The sequence below is a fragment of the Sorex araneus genome, chromosome 4, assembly GCF_027595985.1.
Source record: "Sorex araneus isolate mSorAra2 chromosome 4, mSorAra2.pri, whole genome shotgun sequence".
Taxonomy (NCBI): domain Eukaryota; kingdom Metazoa; phylum Chordata; class Mammalia; order Eulipotyphla; family Soricidae; genus Sorex; species Sorex araneus.
Window position 1 is genome coordinate 48,487,215 of NC_073305.1, and position 15,308 is coordinate 48,502,522.

The following is a 15,308-nucleotide window of genomic DNA, read 5'->3' on the forward strand; positions in this document are numbered from 1 at the left end:
TGGTGCTCGGGGGACCATATGGGATGCTAGGAATCAAACCTGGGTCGGCTGCGTGCAAGGCAAACGCCCTACCCACTGTACTATTGCTCTTGCCCCTTCCCATGGAATTCTGACCTGTGAGAATCTGAGCACTTATAGAATATGTATAAATGGGCCAGAGACCAGACAGATACCTAGCATGAGGGAGGCCCAGGTTGCATCCCAAGTACTGCATGTTCCTTTGAGTACCATAGGGACAACCCCCTGAGCACAAAGCTGGAAGCAGAATGATCCCAGCATCAAAGGTGAGGTTCTGTCCCCACTAAAACAGAATAAAAAACACCCAGAATAATGCTGATAACTGATTAGAAAAGTCAGCGCCCAAGTGGCGCAAGTCAGGCTGTGCAAACACTGAATATAGCTGGAATACAGCTGGAATACACCTGAGTCTTTCCTTTTACTATGTGTCTCATTCTTTGTATTTCAGGAAGTGAAGACACAGGTGCTGTTGGACAGCAGTGGTGGGTGGGGTTAAGTGTGACAAAGCATGATAGTATCAGATGTCAACACAGCAATCAACTCCCTTTCTTAGGGTAAAACACACTTATATTTCTGTAAGCTTATTCTTCCTTATGTTTTTCTTAATTCTCTTCCCTCTAGTTGAATTTTACATTCTCAGGATTTATCTATTTCATGTACATCTTAAAATGCATTACCAGAGAATTACTCCTTTTTTTAAACTTACATACCATATTAAAAATACAGGTTTTGAAAGAATTTTTTCACTTATCAATCTTGTGGAATTTCAGGAGTTTAGCTCTACTCACTAATGTGAGTAGGTGTTACTACTTCCACAATAAAAAAGGAAAATGAGATCTATCCCAAATATGAGATTTAAAAAAAAAAACTTGGTAAGGGAACAAAAAGTGGTCAAAGTCATCAGAACTGAAGAACTTACATAAGGGGTGGGGAAATGGGTGGGAGAGGCCCTTGTACTGGCAGCAGGGAGCAGGCACTCTGCTGATGGGTGCAGAGTCAGAATAATGTGTTCATGAAAAGTATGACTAACAGTACAGTAAATCCTGGCACTACAACAGAATTTTTTTTTTTTTTTTTTTGCTTTTTGGGTCACACCTGGCGATGCACAGGGATTACTCCTGGCTCTGCACTCAGGAATTACCCCTGGCGGTGCTCAGGGGACCATATGGGATGCTGGGATTTGAACCCGGATCGGCCGCGTGCAAGGCAACCGCCCTACCCGCTATCTCTCCAGCCCTACAACAGAAATGGTTTAAAAAATTTTTCTGCACAGTGAAAGAAATGTATGCAACCTCATGTGGTGTTAGGACCAAGAAGCTTTATGACACAGTAGTATGCCCTTCCCTCCCTTACCATATATACTTGCCCTCTTCAAGGTTTTCCTAATAAGAACTCAAAATAGTACCTGACCAAGTGTAAACATGTACCTAAGCTGAATCAAAGCAATTATTTTTTTTTGCTCTACAATAAATCACACCTTTTGAAAAATTACTTTGAAAACGTACCGATTCATTCTTCTTGCTCTTTCCAATACTTCAAACATATGCTCTTGAAATAAATCGAGCCTCCGGTAGCGATTATTTTCAACATTCTTCCGAATTATGTCAAAAGTAAGAGGAAGTTTATTTGGAAAGTTGGGGTCCACAGCAGGAATTTCTGCTAATGAGTCACTGTAGCACCTTCCCTCATCATCCTGATGACTCATGACTGACACAAAAAGATTGTGGATAAGCTCTTGAATCAGCAAGGTTACATTTGGGACATGAGAATCCTCATCTCCCTCTAGGTCTCTCCGTGTTTCAAGGAGGACTTTGTGTAGAACAAGGGCATCTTTGTATATCAAAGACTCGGGTTCATTGTATGTACAGGCATTGTTGAACATCATGACGAAATCCTCAACCATAGAGTCTATGTCTTGGTATTTGTTGGCCATCATGTGACTTCGAATTTTTTCCATGTCCATGGGCTTTTTAATAGTCAAATAGTAATCTGGCAATTCAGATCTGGACGGAAGTCTCAGAAATATAGCACTGAGGCGGCGGCCCCTTTTATCAGTATAGTTCTTTACAGCTTCATAGACTTCATTAAGTTTTTGCTGCATTGGAGTCATGTATTTTGATTTTTTAGGAGATATGCCACTCTTCCTACCTAAAGAAAAAGATTTAACATTAAATGGATAAAATGAACAAACATCTGTATGGATATAAAAGCATAAGCACAAGTAAGGGAATATTTCAAGTGATTTGTGGTTTTTTTTTCTTTTGGGTCACACCCGGAGATGCACAGGGGTCACTCCTGGCTCTGTACCTAGGAATTACGCCTGGCAGTGCTCAGGGGACCATATGGGATGCTGGGAATCAAACCCGGGTTGGCTGCATGCAAGGCAAATGTCCTACCCGCTGTGCTATTGCTCCAGCCCTTCAAGTGATTTGTGAAACAGTATTTAACACCACAGTAGTGAAAGATACCCTAGAAAAAAGAACTGGAAAAAATTTACACTGTTTCCAGTAACATTTTTGGTGGGAAATTAAGAACTGTTATTGTTCTGTCTGCTTTAGGTGTGAAGAAGGCTAAAGGGAAAGAGTAACTATTGACAGTTAATTTCATCATGAGAGAAAAAGAAACACGTTCAAATAGGACACCAAAAACCTTATATTCATGAATCTCATTTCAAAGTATTTGTATCAGGTCAGGGAGAAACATCAGAGGCCTGGACCCCAGGCATTGCACGGGAGAGCCCATGGTTAGATACCAAATCCCCTGTGGTCCCCAACAGCGCCAGAAGTACTTTTCCCGGTACTGCCTGTGGGGCCCAAAACCAAAAAAGGAAGTACTAATATAAATTCCAGATACATTTTATCTTTAAACATATACACACATGCAGGACAGTATAGACTATAGTTTAGAAATGTGGATTTCACACACTAATATCAGTAGCTTCTTGACAAATGACGGACTCAGAGTCTAACCAAGATGAGTGTGGTATATCTTAAAACACTAGAGAGTAGGGGGCTGGAGCGATAGCACAGCGGGTAGGGCGTTTGCCTTGCACGCAGTCGACCCAGGTTCGATTCCCAGCATCCCATATGGTCCCCTGAGCACCGCCAGGAGTAACCCCTGTGCATCGCCAGGTGTGACCCAAAAAGCAAAAACAAAAACCAAAACAAAACAAAAAACCAAAAACCAAACAAACAAAAACAACCACTAGAGAGTAAAGAATTGATCAGTGGCTTTTGATGATGGTCATAGTGAAAGAACATGGCAGCCAATCTGAAACAATGGATCAAAACTTAATACACTTAAATCTATACAAATCTTTAACAAAACAAACAAAAAAACCCGGGTAAATGTTGTAGACACCAACTTTTTGGTAAATGCTAAGAAACCAATACATAGGGTGGGAAGATAGCTCAAAGGCTAGAGCACGTGCTAGAGCTGTGTAAAGCCTGGCACTTCATGGTCCTCAGCTCCTGAACACAGAACAGGCCCCAAGGCATTACCAGATGTGGTGCCAAAACAACAAAATCAACCAAAAACTTTTTTACTTGTACAGTAGGTGGCTGACCTTGCACACGGCCAAACTGGGTTTGATCCCTAGCATCCTGTACCACACCGGGTTCAACTCCGGGCACCCCATACAGTCCACCATGCCCACCAGGAGTGATCCCTGAGTGCAGAGTTGGGAGTAAGCCCTGGACACAGACAGGTAAAGCCCCAAAACAAAACAATGCAAAGAGGCCTTCAAGAATAGAAAAGAAGTCAAAACAAATCAGTAGGTCTGAAAGTAAAGTACAGAAACCAAAAGACCAAAAGCAAAAAGAATTTAAAAAAATGAAGATAATGTAAGAGCTATATAAGATGGTACTATGAGAAACAGCATTCACATTATAGGTATTTCAGAAGGATAAGAGTGAAAAAGGGGCAAAAATGTTCTTTGAAGAATTAATTGTCTAGAAATTCTCCAAGAGGAGGGATCAGATGACTAATACAGGAAGAGTTAAAGCATTGCTTTGCACGTGGCCGACCCTGGTTCAATCCCAGGCACTGCACAGTCCACTGAACACAGACAAGGAAGCAGCCCCTGAGCACCAACAGGTGGAACCCAAAACCCCAATCTGCCCTGCAAAATGATTGATTTTACTCTTAGTGGTAAAAAGTGGGAGGGTCAAGAACCCAAGAATTTGCTCAGTTATTTATGTCTCTTGGGATACTTTATTCTGACGTATGTATATGTGATTTAGGGATTAGGCATAGTTTTTGTACAAAATCTTCCACTGTTCTTGCTTCCTGACTTTCTGATTACTGAAGTACTACCTTGAATCTTCAGCTAATTTAATTGTTTCAAACTCTCTTTTGATTTTTGATGGCCAGAAAGATGTCAAGTTTTCAAACAGTTTTAGGCCAGAGTAGTAATAATATGTCAGGTAGAGTGCTTGCTGTGCATGCAGCCAACTCAGGTTCGATCCCAGGCACTCCATATGGTCCCCCAAACCTGCTAGGAGTTTTAGTCACTTTGAAGAATGGGTCCTGGCCACATGCCAGAAACTACAAAATGGAAATCCTGTATCACTCCTGTTCTCTCCCTTATTTTTTTTGGCTTTTTTTTTGGGGGGGGGGGAGCATACCTGACAGTTCTTGAAGGGGACCATACTGTGTGCCAGGGATCAAACCAAGGTTGACTGCATGCAAGATATGCTCCTTATCCTCTGTACTCTCTCCAGGCTGCCCCCAACCCGACCTCTTGATATCCTTCCAAAAATCTAGCTGCATGTCTGTGTACTGTAATAATTTGAGAACAACATTCATTTTTCTATTAGTTCTTACTCCCTTCACTACTGGACTGGAGCGATAGTACAGCGGGTAGGGCACTTGCCTTGCACGTGGTCAACCCAGGTTCGATTCTTCCGTCCCTCTCGGAGAGCCCAGCAAGCTACCAAATTTATACTTGTATATAAAAGAACTATCCAAGAGTACCCTGCCTGCATGGCAGAGCCTGGCAAGCTACCCATGGCATATTCAATATGCCAAAAAACAGTAACAAGTCTCACAATGGAGACGTTACTGGTGCCCGCTCGAGCAAAATCGATGAACAACAGGATGACAGAGCTACAGCGCCCTTCACTACTAACCAACAATTAGCCACTCATGATTCCTTTTTCGCTAATTACATATTTATATTTTCTGCTCTTTTCTTTGGCAAGGCATCTCTATTTCTCTGGCTTTGTTCTTTAAATAGGAGCTACTCGTGGCAGCAAATGCACCAGGGCTTTACTTGGCAGTAGCTGAAAGGTTATGCAATGGTGGGAACCCAACTCAGGGCCTCATAGGCTAGCAACGCATTCCACCACCGAGCCGCACCTCTTGCCCTTAACAATGAATTATAAATTTTGTTTCAGTCTACTCAATTTGTCTTTTCTTTATGGTTTGTTCCTTTATTGTCCTTTTTAAATTATTTTTGGCTTTTTGGGTCACACCTGGCGATATTCCTGGCTCTGCACTCAGGAATTATTCCTAGCAGTGCTCAGGAAATGATATGGGATGCTGGGGATCAAACCCAGGTCGACTATGTGCCAGGAAAATGCCCTACCCACTGTACTATCACTCTGGCCCCTCTTTTATTGTTCTAAAATAAAATTCCTCCATATCCTGAGAATGGTCTCATTCATTGCTTCCTATAGCTTTTGGAGTTCTGTCTTTCATATTTATTTTTCAACTACATAACTTTGTTTTTGTTTTTTGGGCACACTTGGTGGTGCTCTGGGCTTACTTCTGGCTCTGTACTCAGGGATCACTCCTGGTGGACCATGTGGGATACTGGTGATCGAACTCTGGTTGGATGGTCATGTGCAAACTTCTGTACTATTTCTCCAGGCCCTATTAACATAAAATTTATACTTGTATATTGTAAAAGAATTATTTTTCATAAATAAAACAATTACTGGACTGGAGAGATCGTACAGTGGATAAAGCACTTGCACTGCATGTGGCCAACCTGGGTTTGATCTCCTGTACCTCATTTAGTCACCAGGCCCTTCCATAAGTGATCCCCGAGCAGATTGCTAGGTGTGACCCAAAAGTTAAAAAAAGAAAAAAAAACCAATCATTGAAAGATCATTCTTGAGTGATCCACAAATTCAAATATATATCAGAATGCTATATGATAGAAAAATTTGTTTATATACTCTATTCTGCTCTGCTAATGTTTATACTTAGAATAACATCATATTGTCTCACACACTACATTTACAAGTTGTCAGACTTTTTTTTTTTTTTGCTTTTTGGGTCACACCCGGCGATGCACAGGGATTACTCCTGGCTCTGCACTCAGGAATTAACCCTGGCAGTGCTCAGGGGACCATATGGGGTGCTGGGAATCGAACTCGGGTCGGCCACTTGCAAGGCAAACGCCCTACCCACTGTGCTATTGCTCTAGCCCCATCAGACTTTTTTCTTAAACGTTTTTTATTTTCAGTGCTGCCAGGGATCAAACTAAGACTATACATGCAAGGTAAGTGTTTTATTACTGAGCAACATTTTTTTTTTTTCTTTTTGGGTCACACTCAGCAATGCACAGGGGTTACTCCTGGCTCTGTACTCAGGAATTACCCCTGGTGGTGCTCAGGGGACCATATGGGATGCTAGAAATCGAACCTGGGTCAGCTGTGTGCAAGGCAAACGCCCTACCTGCTGTGCTATCACTCTAGCCTCTGAGCAACATCTTCATCCCCTCTTTCCTAATTTTATTTTGCTAGGACTGCAGTGATAATACAACAGGCAGAGCTTTTCCCTGGCACATGGCCCACCTCGGTTCGATTCCCAGGACTGAGCCTGCCAGGAGTGATCTCTGCATGCAGAGCCGGTAAACCCCGAGCACTGCCAGTGTGGCCCAAAATACACAAATATACATACAAAAACAAAAACCACAAAACAATCTGATCTTGCTTTAGTTATAACCTCTATATAAATAAACTTTGAAATGCCATGAAAACTGAAAAATTGCAAGGTATTTAAGAATTACAAAATTCTAGATCTTGTGATACTCAATATCTATGAATAAGATAAACTTTCCATTACTTAAGACTTCTGGGCTGGAGAGGTAGTACAGGAGTAAGGTGCTTCCCCTGCATGCGGCTGGGCCCAGTTTGATCTCTGGCACTGTACACCATCTCCTAAGTACTAAGCCCTGAACACTGCCAAGCGTGGCTCAATTCACTGCCCCATCTCATAACAAAGTCTTCTTTATAGACCTGGAGGAATAGCGTAGAAGGGCTATTATTAGCGTAGAAGGGCTATTATATTAAGTGCGCTTCCCTTTCTAGCATATGGTCACTAATTCAAACTCTTTGATTGCCCACATGTGCTGAGCATGATCCAGGCAGCTCTGCTGTTTGAGCCTGGCAGTTAACAGTGCTGTCTGTTCTCTCTGGCACCACAACTGATTTCCAGCAGCACAGCTAGATCTATGTGAACAACAGAAATAGGGAGTATGATCCCTGGTGAAGACTGCAATGACAGCCATGATCAGAAAACATAACCCCTGGAAAGTACCACAGTGATCCCAGTGAACACCAGAATGACAATCTGTGTGCAAGCACAACTAAAGGAGTACAAGCTTTGTAAGTACTGTGGCTGAGTATAAAACTACCATAACCTGTTATGTGAACCCTTAGGCAAGCACCACAGCTGAAAATGTGCCAACTCCACAATTCGTTGTATGAACAACTCTTGGTTATGTGAAAAAGGGGTGTGGATAAATTTTTAAAAGAAATTCTAAACAAAACAAAACACACCTTAATAATCTTAATAAAGAGCTATGATTTTTCACATTCATTTTATATATATTCCTAGGTGTCAAAAATTTCTCTTATTGCATACCACATCATTTTAAAGCAAACTTTTCTGGGTCAGGTAGTTACTCGTGGGGTAGAGCACATGCTTTGCATGCTGGGCCCTGGATCTGACTGCATGGTTCTGAGAACACTGCTGTGGGAGAGATCCCCAAGCATCACACTGAGGGGCAGCCTCTCAGCACCACAGGGGTAAAACATCAAAAAGTAAATGAATAAATGAATTTTCTGTTTTAAGTTTAGAGGAATTACATTTATTATATATATATAAAAAAAATGTAAGTGGTGTTCAGGCCTAACTTCTGGCTCAGCACTCAGGGATCACTGCTGGTTGTGCTCAAAGGACCACCTGGGATGCTGGGGATTGAACCTGTGTTGGCTGTGTGTACTATCTGCATGTACTATCTCTAGCTGCTGGACTATCTCTCTAGCCCCAATGGCATAATATTCTTTTTTGCTTCTGTTTCTGAGTCATACCTAGTGGTGTTCAGAGACTATTCCTCACTGTGTGCTCAAGTGATCCCTAGCAGTTATTTGGAGAACATATGTGGGGCTGGGGATGAACCCTGCTAGGAATGAACCCTGAGTGCAGAGCCAGGAATAAGCCTTGAGCACAGCCAGGTGTGGCCCCAAAACAAACAAAGAAAAAAATATATAGTAGATATCCTCTTATGCATATACATATTTGTTGAGTTTTATATATATACACACATATAGGCTAACTCAACAAATTAATTCTAGTTTTAAATGGCAGTGTCCTTATAAAATATTAACAAAAATTACACTTTTGCAAATCTTACGTGTGTGTGCTTTACAATTCCACAAAAAGGAAAATGTCTTAACAAAAAAAAAGAATATTACTTAGAGTTAGATATGTAGCTCAGTGGTACAGTGCCCTGCCTTGCATGAGGACCTGGGTTCAACCCCTGACACCAACAAAAGCAAAACAAAAACAGACCCAAAAACCCCTTAAACGAATCTTCACTTAGAAATGAACCATATGCAAAAGAAAAAATTCAGTTTATAGTCATTTCATATAAAAGAAAAGTCAGGTCTGTTTTCTTCCCGCCATTTTTTTAGCAAAGATGACAATTAAGGATACAGCATAATTCTCATTTTTTCAGTATTTATTATATATGTTTTGTTCTGTTTTGGGGCCACACCCCGTGGTGCTCAGGGATCACTCCTGTTCATCTTAGGGGTCCATATGGGATGCCAGGAATTGAATCTGGGTCAGCCCTTCCTCGCTGTATTACTATCTCTAGCCCACTTATTATTTACTCTCTCTCCAGCCCACTTCATATATTTTATTTTTTAGTTTATGGGACATACCTGGTGATGGTCAGGGCTTACTCCTGGGTTTCAATTCAGGGATCACTCCTGATGATGTTAGGGGAGTATCATATGGGATGATGAAGACTGACCTTTTGGGTTGCACCCGGCGATGCACAGGGGTTACTCCTGGCTCATGCACTCAGGAATTATTCCTGGCGGTGCTTGGGGGATCATATGGGATGCTGGGAATCGAACGCAGGTTGGCTGCGTGCAAGGCAAACACTCTACCCGCTGTGTTATCGCTCCAGCCCCCAGTGATGGAGATTGAAACTGGTTAGCTGGGTATAAGGCAAATGCCCTACTTGCTGTACGATCTCTCTGGCCCCTATTTATATATTTTAAACAATGTGGAAACCTCTTTTTAGCCTAACAGTATCAATTTGTGCTATCATATTTTCCCTACAGCATTTAATAAAACAACCAGTGGTGCTTTACACTCACAACACAGTTGAATTAACTTTTAGTACAGTGGTTGGATATCTTTTACCTCTACACCTAGTAGGAGATGTTGGGATCATTGGGAAAATTTTTATTTTTTTTTGTTTTTTTGAGTCACACCTGGTACCCCTGGCGGTGCTCAGGGGACCATGTGGGATGCTGGGATGCTGGAAATCAAACCCGGGTCAGCTGCGTGCAAGGCAAATGCCCTACCCGCTGTGCTATCGCTCCAGCCCCGGGAAGATTTTTTGGGGGGAGTTCAGGGAGATTATTTTTCAACTCTAGCAATCATCAAACATACAAAAATGAACAAACCTCCCATTATCCTCTTCTAGGCATCATATATAGAAAAAAAACAAATTTATTCTTACTACCCAACATTTACAAAATGTTCACCATATTCAAGAAAAGTAAATGGAATCTCTGATGTTATATTCTAGTCCTTATATTTTCTTAATCAGTTTACTTTAAATACAAGAAAATGCCTTAGAGAAGGGCAGAAACACCACGCCAGAATGCTAGTGAGTTCAAATATAGTCACCAATTACTGCTATTTTAATAAAGCTATAATCTCCCCCCGACAGCCTAAATGGAATAATAAGGTGTGAGGTTGCCTTACTCAGTTTGAGTTTGGGAGAAGCCATGTCATCGTCATCAGGCAGTGGACCCAGTTCTTTCCTTTTATCTTTGAGCAACTTCTCCAAGATGTGCGCATCATTGTATACCTATATTTCAAGAATAAATCAACAGTTATTTTCTATTGAAATATAGTATCATTAATACACAACATAGGTAATATCTGACATGTAACTTTGTTTTGAAATACACTGCATATATCCCTAAAGAAATTTTAAATCCCTATTAAGAAAACCAATTGGTTAATTAAAAATTTAAAATTAAAGGGCAACAAAAATCACATATCTATGGAATAGGTCTAGGTTTTAGCTGGTTTGTTGTTTTAAGTTTTCAAACTGATTCTAGTGAGCAGGCATATAAGACATTTTTGAGAACTACTATAGAACCATTGGAAATTTTTTGTTTTTGTGATGCCAGGGATCAAACCCAGTGATTCATACATGTGCAGCATATTGTACTCTACTACTGAACTATATCCCCAACCCTCACTGCAAGTTCCAGTCAAATTTACATGTGTTGTTTCAATTAAGACTTTATTTTTTCTGTTCCACTGGGCCTTCAAAATAGTAAACTTTATCTCAATAGAAAAAGATTAAAAATATGAAATAGTGGTCTGTCTCTTCACTACCTGGTGGGATAAACATATGCTTTGCACACAGGAGGAATGGGTTCGATCCTTAGCATCACATTTAGTTCCCTAAATACTTCTGGGACTGACCCCTGAGCATAGAGCCAAGCAGTATGTCCCCCAAGCACTTCAGGTGTGTTAAAAAAAAAAGTGGGAAAAATATTTCAAATATTGCTAACTTCCAAGTTCAAGCTCACAGTCCAGATTCTCCCATCTCTGAAGACTGAGCCAAAGCCAGAGTCTGTAGCCAAGAACTAGGTTACTTACCTACAGAGGTCCCCTTCTACTACTTCCTGCAGCAATCTTCTGGCAAAGGTTGTGTTCTCTAGAACTAGTAGAGTGGTTGTGTTCTCTAGAACTAGTGGAGGGACTGAAAGAATGGGTGACTTTGCTTTCTTGACCACCTCCTTTTTGTGTGTCTAGTGCCAAGGAACGAACCATGTCTCACATATGCACGGAAAGTTCTCTACAGCTCACTCTTGGTGGGGCTCAGGGTACTACCTGTAGTGCCAGGAACTGAACCTTGGTTGGCTGCATGCAAGGGAAGCACCTGAAACACTGAGCTAACTCTCCTGCCCAAGATCAATTATTTAGAGGTGCATTTATAACACACTGCATTTATGAAAATATCCTGATTATTTAATTGTACCATTTGGGGGACCATCCTTAGAAGTACGGCCACTAATAACAGTATTAAATAATCATCATGTAAGATTTTTTTTTTTTGTACTTTTTGGTTCACAGCTGGTGAAGCTCAGGGGATACTCTTGGCTCCAGGCTCAGGAATTATTCCTGGCGGTGCTCAGGAACCATGTGGGATGCAAGGGATCAAACCTGGGTCAGCTGTGTGCAAGGCAAATGCCCTACCCACTATACTATCTGCCCCTCACGAAAGATTTTTATGCCACTGGCTTTCACTTCAGTGCTTATCCAATGCCAGGCATGGTCTACATTTATTACTCATTATGCACTATACTATCCCCTGACACAAAGTATTACCATCAAAACACAGATAAGGAAAAGATATTTACACAGAGGTTGGCAAAAGCAAAATTCAAATTTAAGATGCTAGAATACAAAATAAAAAAAAATTACTTCATCTCATTTTTGTGCTTTGTTTTGGGGTTAACACCTGGTGGTGCTTGAGGATAATTCCCAATGACACCTAGGGCCAGGGATCAAACCTAGGTCTTTGACAGGCAAAATATGTGCTCGGCCCTTTTAGCTACTTCTCCAGTTCTGTATCCCATTGTATATCTGTTATTTTCTTTGGACACACCCGTTGGTGTTCAGAAGTGAGTCCTGACAGAACTCAGGGACTTGAATCAGGGTTAGCAGCATGCAAGATAAGTGCCTTATTTCCTATATTATCTTTCCAGGGCACACCCCAACTCATTTTAAACCGTTAAGACCATACTTATTTATTTATTTATCTTTTTTTCCTTTTTGGGTCACACCCAGCTATTCTCAGGTATCACTCCTGGCTCTGCACTCAGGAATTACCCCTGGCGGTACTCGGGGAACCATATGGGAAGCTGGGAATTGAACCCGGGTCAGCCGCATGCAAGGGAAACGCCCTACCCACTGTGCTATCACTCCAGCCCCATTGTTTTGCTTTTTTTGGCTACACCTGGCAGTACTGCACTCACAGATAACTTCTGGCAGGGCTCAGGGACCATCTGAGATGCTGGGATTGAACCTGGGTCGGCCACATGCAAGGAAAGTAACTAACACACTGTATTATTGCTCTGGCCCCATAAAGACAATGCATTAGCCCAAATAAGCACCCCCCCAACCTCCCCAAAAAGACAACGATGATGAAGAATAACCTCAGTTTGATGTGTAGAGTTATACTACTCTACCAGAGAAAATGTGTCTATGCCAGGGTTTCCATATTTCCATACCTGGGAGCCCTCTTCGTTGTAGTGTCTCGCATTCCGAAACATAAGCTTCATGTCTTCTATCATTCCCTCTTCCCCTGCATACTTGTCATTGCGAATGTTATGTTCAATTATTTTCAAGTCCATTGGCTCCAAGATGATTTTGTAATAATCGGGATAGTCCTTTTTCGATGGTTTAACCATAAAGAGATCACAAAGTCTTCTGCCTGAACCTGGTTCTCGGGCTTCAAGAACAACATTGAATAAGATTTTCATTCGCTGCTTTCTTATGTTCTTTTTACTGTTGAAAGGTAAAAAAGGAGGAAAATGAAAACAAGTTCAGTTTTCTTTATATAAGGATGAAGATGAAATAAATTAATCTTATGAATAGATGCTTTATAATGATTATAATTTGATTACATATGTCACATACATAGTAAAAATGCTAAAAGCTATAAGCAAACATTAGAATAATTCCAATAGAGTCAAAACCAGTGGCCCTGGCAGGAGCAGTCAAAGAATATCAATCATACTTGCTTAGAGCTGTAAGACATATAATTAAAAAAAAAAAAGATCTTGTTTGATACCCAAAGAAAATAAAATTCTATTATCAACTGCAAAACATTTTTATGTGTGATTTGAGATGAATAAAAGTGGAATAAAACTGTTTCCCACTGTTACTAACAGTTTCATTTTCAAACCAAAAAAAAAAAAAACAAACAAACCCAAAAACCAAATCAACCAACCAGAGAGAAGTATTTCATTTAGGACAATCATACCTGAACAACTGAACTATTCAGGAGAAAACAAAGGGAGACTATCAGATGAGGTTCTCTGCAGTGTGTATATATATCTGTCTGTATCTCTATCTTAGCATATTACAGATCATTCTGCAATCCCAACCTCGCTTAAAAAAAGTCTATGATTCATGTGAGCACTAAATTTTCATCCCTACATGAGAATCTTTTTCCTGTTCTCCAAATACCTCTAGTCAGATGAGACACTAAGAACCAAAGGTGAATAGTACTGAGCAAAGCACGAGATGCCACAGATTAGAAACTGATTTTAAAAGTTATGCAAGAGAACATACAATTCGGTTTTCTGCATGTAGAGGAAATGGTATGAGAAGCCAAATAACTTGCCAAAAGTTAATTTTAACAAGAGAAGAAATGATTGTCTAATATGATTACTGGTCCACTGTTTATATGTCTTCAGGACACTAATAAGAAAATTCTAGCCTGACCTGAACAGTCGCCAACTAAATAGATAGGTATTAAAAGAACATACCTTAATTTCCATTTATCACTAAATTCTACACAGTAGGATATAGAGATGCTTTCTGTTGCTGTTGTTTTGGGGTCACATTTGGCATTGCTCAGGGCTTACTCCTGGCGGGGGTTGGGGACCATATGAACTGTCAGGGATCCAAACCAGATCGGCCACGTGTAAAGTAAGTGCCCTACCCAGTGTACTACTGCTCCGGTCAGAGGTAAATACTTTTGTTTTTTTTTTCAGGCTACACTGGTTTGTTTGGGGCTATCTCATTTCTGGGTTGAGGTATGTTGGGGGACCATATGGGGTGCTGGGGATGAACACAGGTCAGCTACAGTCAAGGCAAGTGCTCTACTAGCTTTATTATGGCTCTGGCCCTGGTGAATACTTTTTTCTGTTTCTTATACTCTCAGTGGAAGGAAGATCATTTCTGAAATAAAAGCTATGTGACTGACCCTGGCACTCCATACGGTCTTCCGAGCCCACCAGGAGTGATCCCTGAGCGCAAGCCAGAAGTAATCCCTGAGCATTGCCAGGTGTGGCCCCAAAACCCAAGGGGCTGGGGAAGTATGTGGTTGAATGGGGTTCCTTATCCAGTTATCAAACTCTCTCTTTTCCTCCCTCCCTTCCTTCTTTCTCTCCCTCTTTATTTATTTATTTATTTATTTTTGGGTGGGGAGCAAGGGACACACCTGGTGTTTAGGAATTTGTTTTTTTTTTTCTTTTTGGGTCACACCCAGTAATGCTCAGGGGTTACTTCTGGTTCTGCGCTCAGGAATTACTACTGGTGTTGGGGGACCACATGGTATGCCAGGAATCAAATCCGGTTCTGCCGCGTGCAAGGCAAATGCCCTACCTGCTGTACTATCACTCTGGCTCTGGTGCTCAGGGGTTATTCTGGGGATTGAACCCAGGTTGGCCATGTGGCAAGGCAAGCACTGTACCCACTCTATTATCTATCTGGCTCCTATTTCTAAGTCATGAAGAAACCAAAGACCCTGTATTTTCTCTCCATGGTTTAACTATGCTTTGAAAACAAAACTAAGAAAACAAAATACAAGAGAAGAAACTGCTGTCTTTAAGTCAAGATTTTAAGCTGTCTCTGAAAGGCTTACTTCCCTAGCATCATGGTATTCATGGCAATCTGAAAATAACCCAATTAGGAGAGAAAAACACCCTCGTTTTCCAGGGCTGAGATTATGCTCATCACTCAAGGATCAATCCTGCTGGATTGACAATATACTTGTAGTGCAA

At 41.1% G+C, this 15,308-nt stretch overlaps 1 protein-coding gene across 22 annotated transcripts in view; it reads right to left on the bottom strand.

Moving 5' to 3' along the window:
- Positions 1-15,308, bottom strand: part of PBRM1 (polybromo 1) — a 106,934-nt gene that overhangs the window by 39,430 nt on the left and 52,196 nt on the right. For all 22 annotated transcript variants that reach the window (XM_055135825.1, XM_055135834.1, XM_055135832.1 and 19 more), the window contains 3 exons: positions 12,807-13,083; positions 10,258-10,363; positions 1,524-2,166 (listed from right to left, as the gene is read on the bottom strand). In XM_055135825.1, the coding sequence (XP_054991800.1) occupies positions 1,524-2,166; positions 10,258-10,363; positions 12,807-13,083 (1,026 nt within the window). The remainder of the gene's footprint in view (positions 1-1,523; positions 2,167-10,257; positions 10,364-12,806; positions 13,084-15,308) is intronic.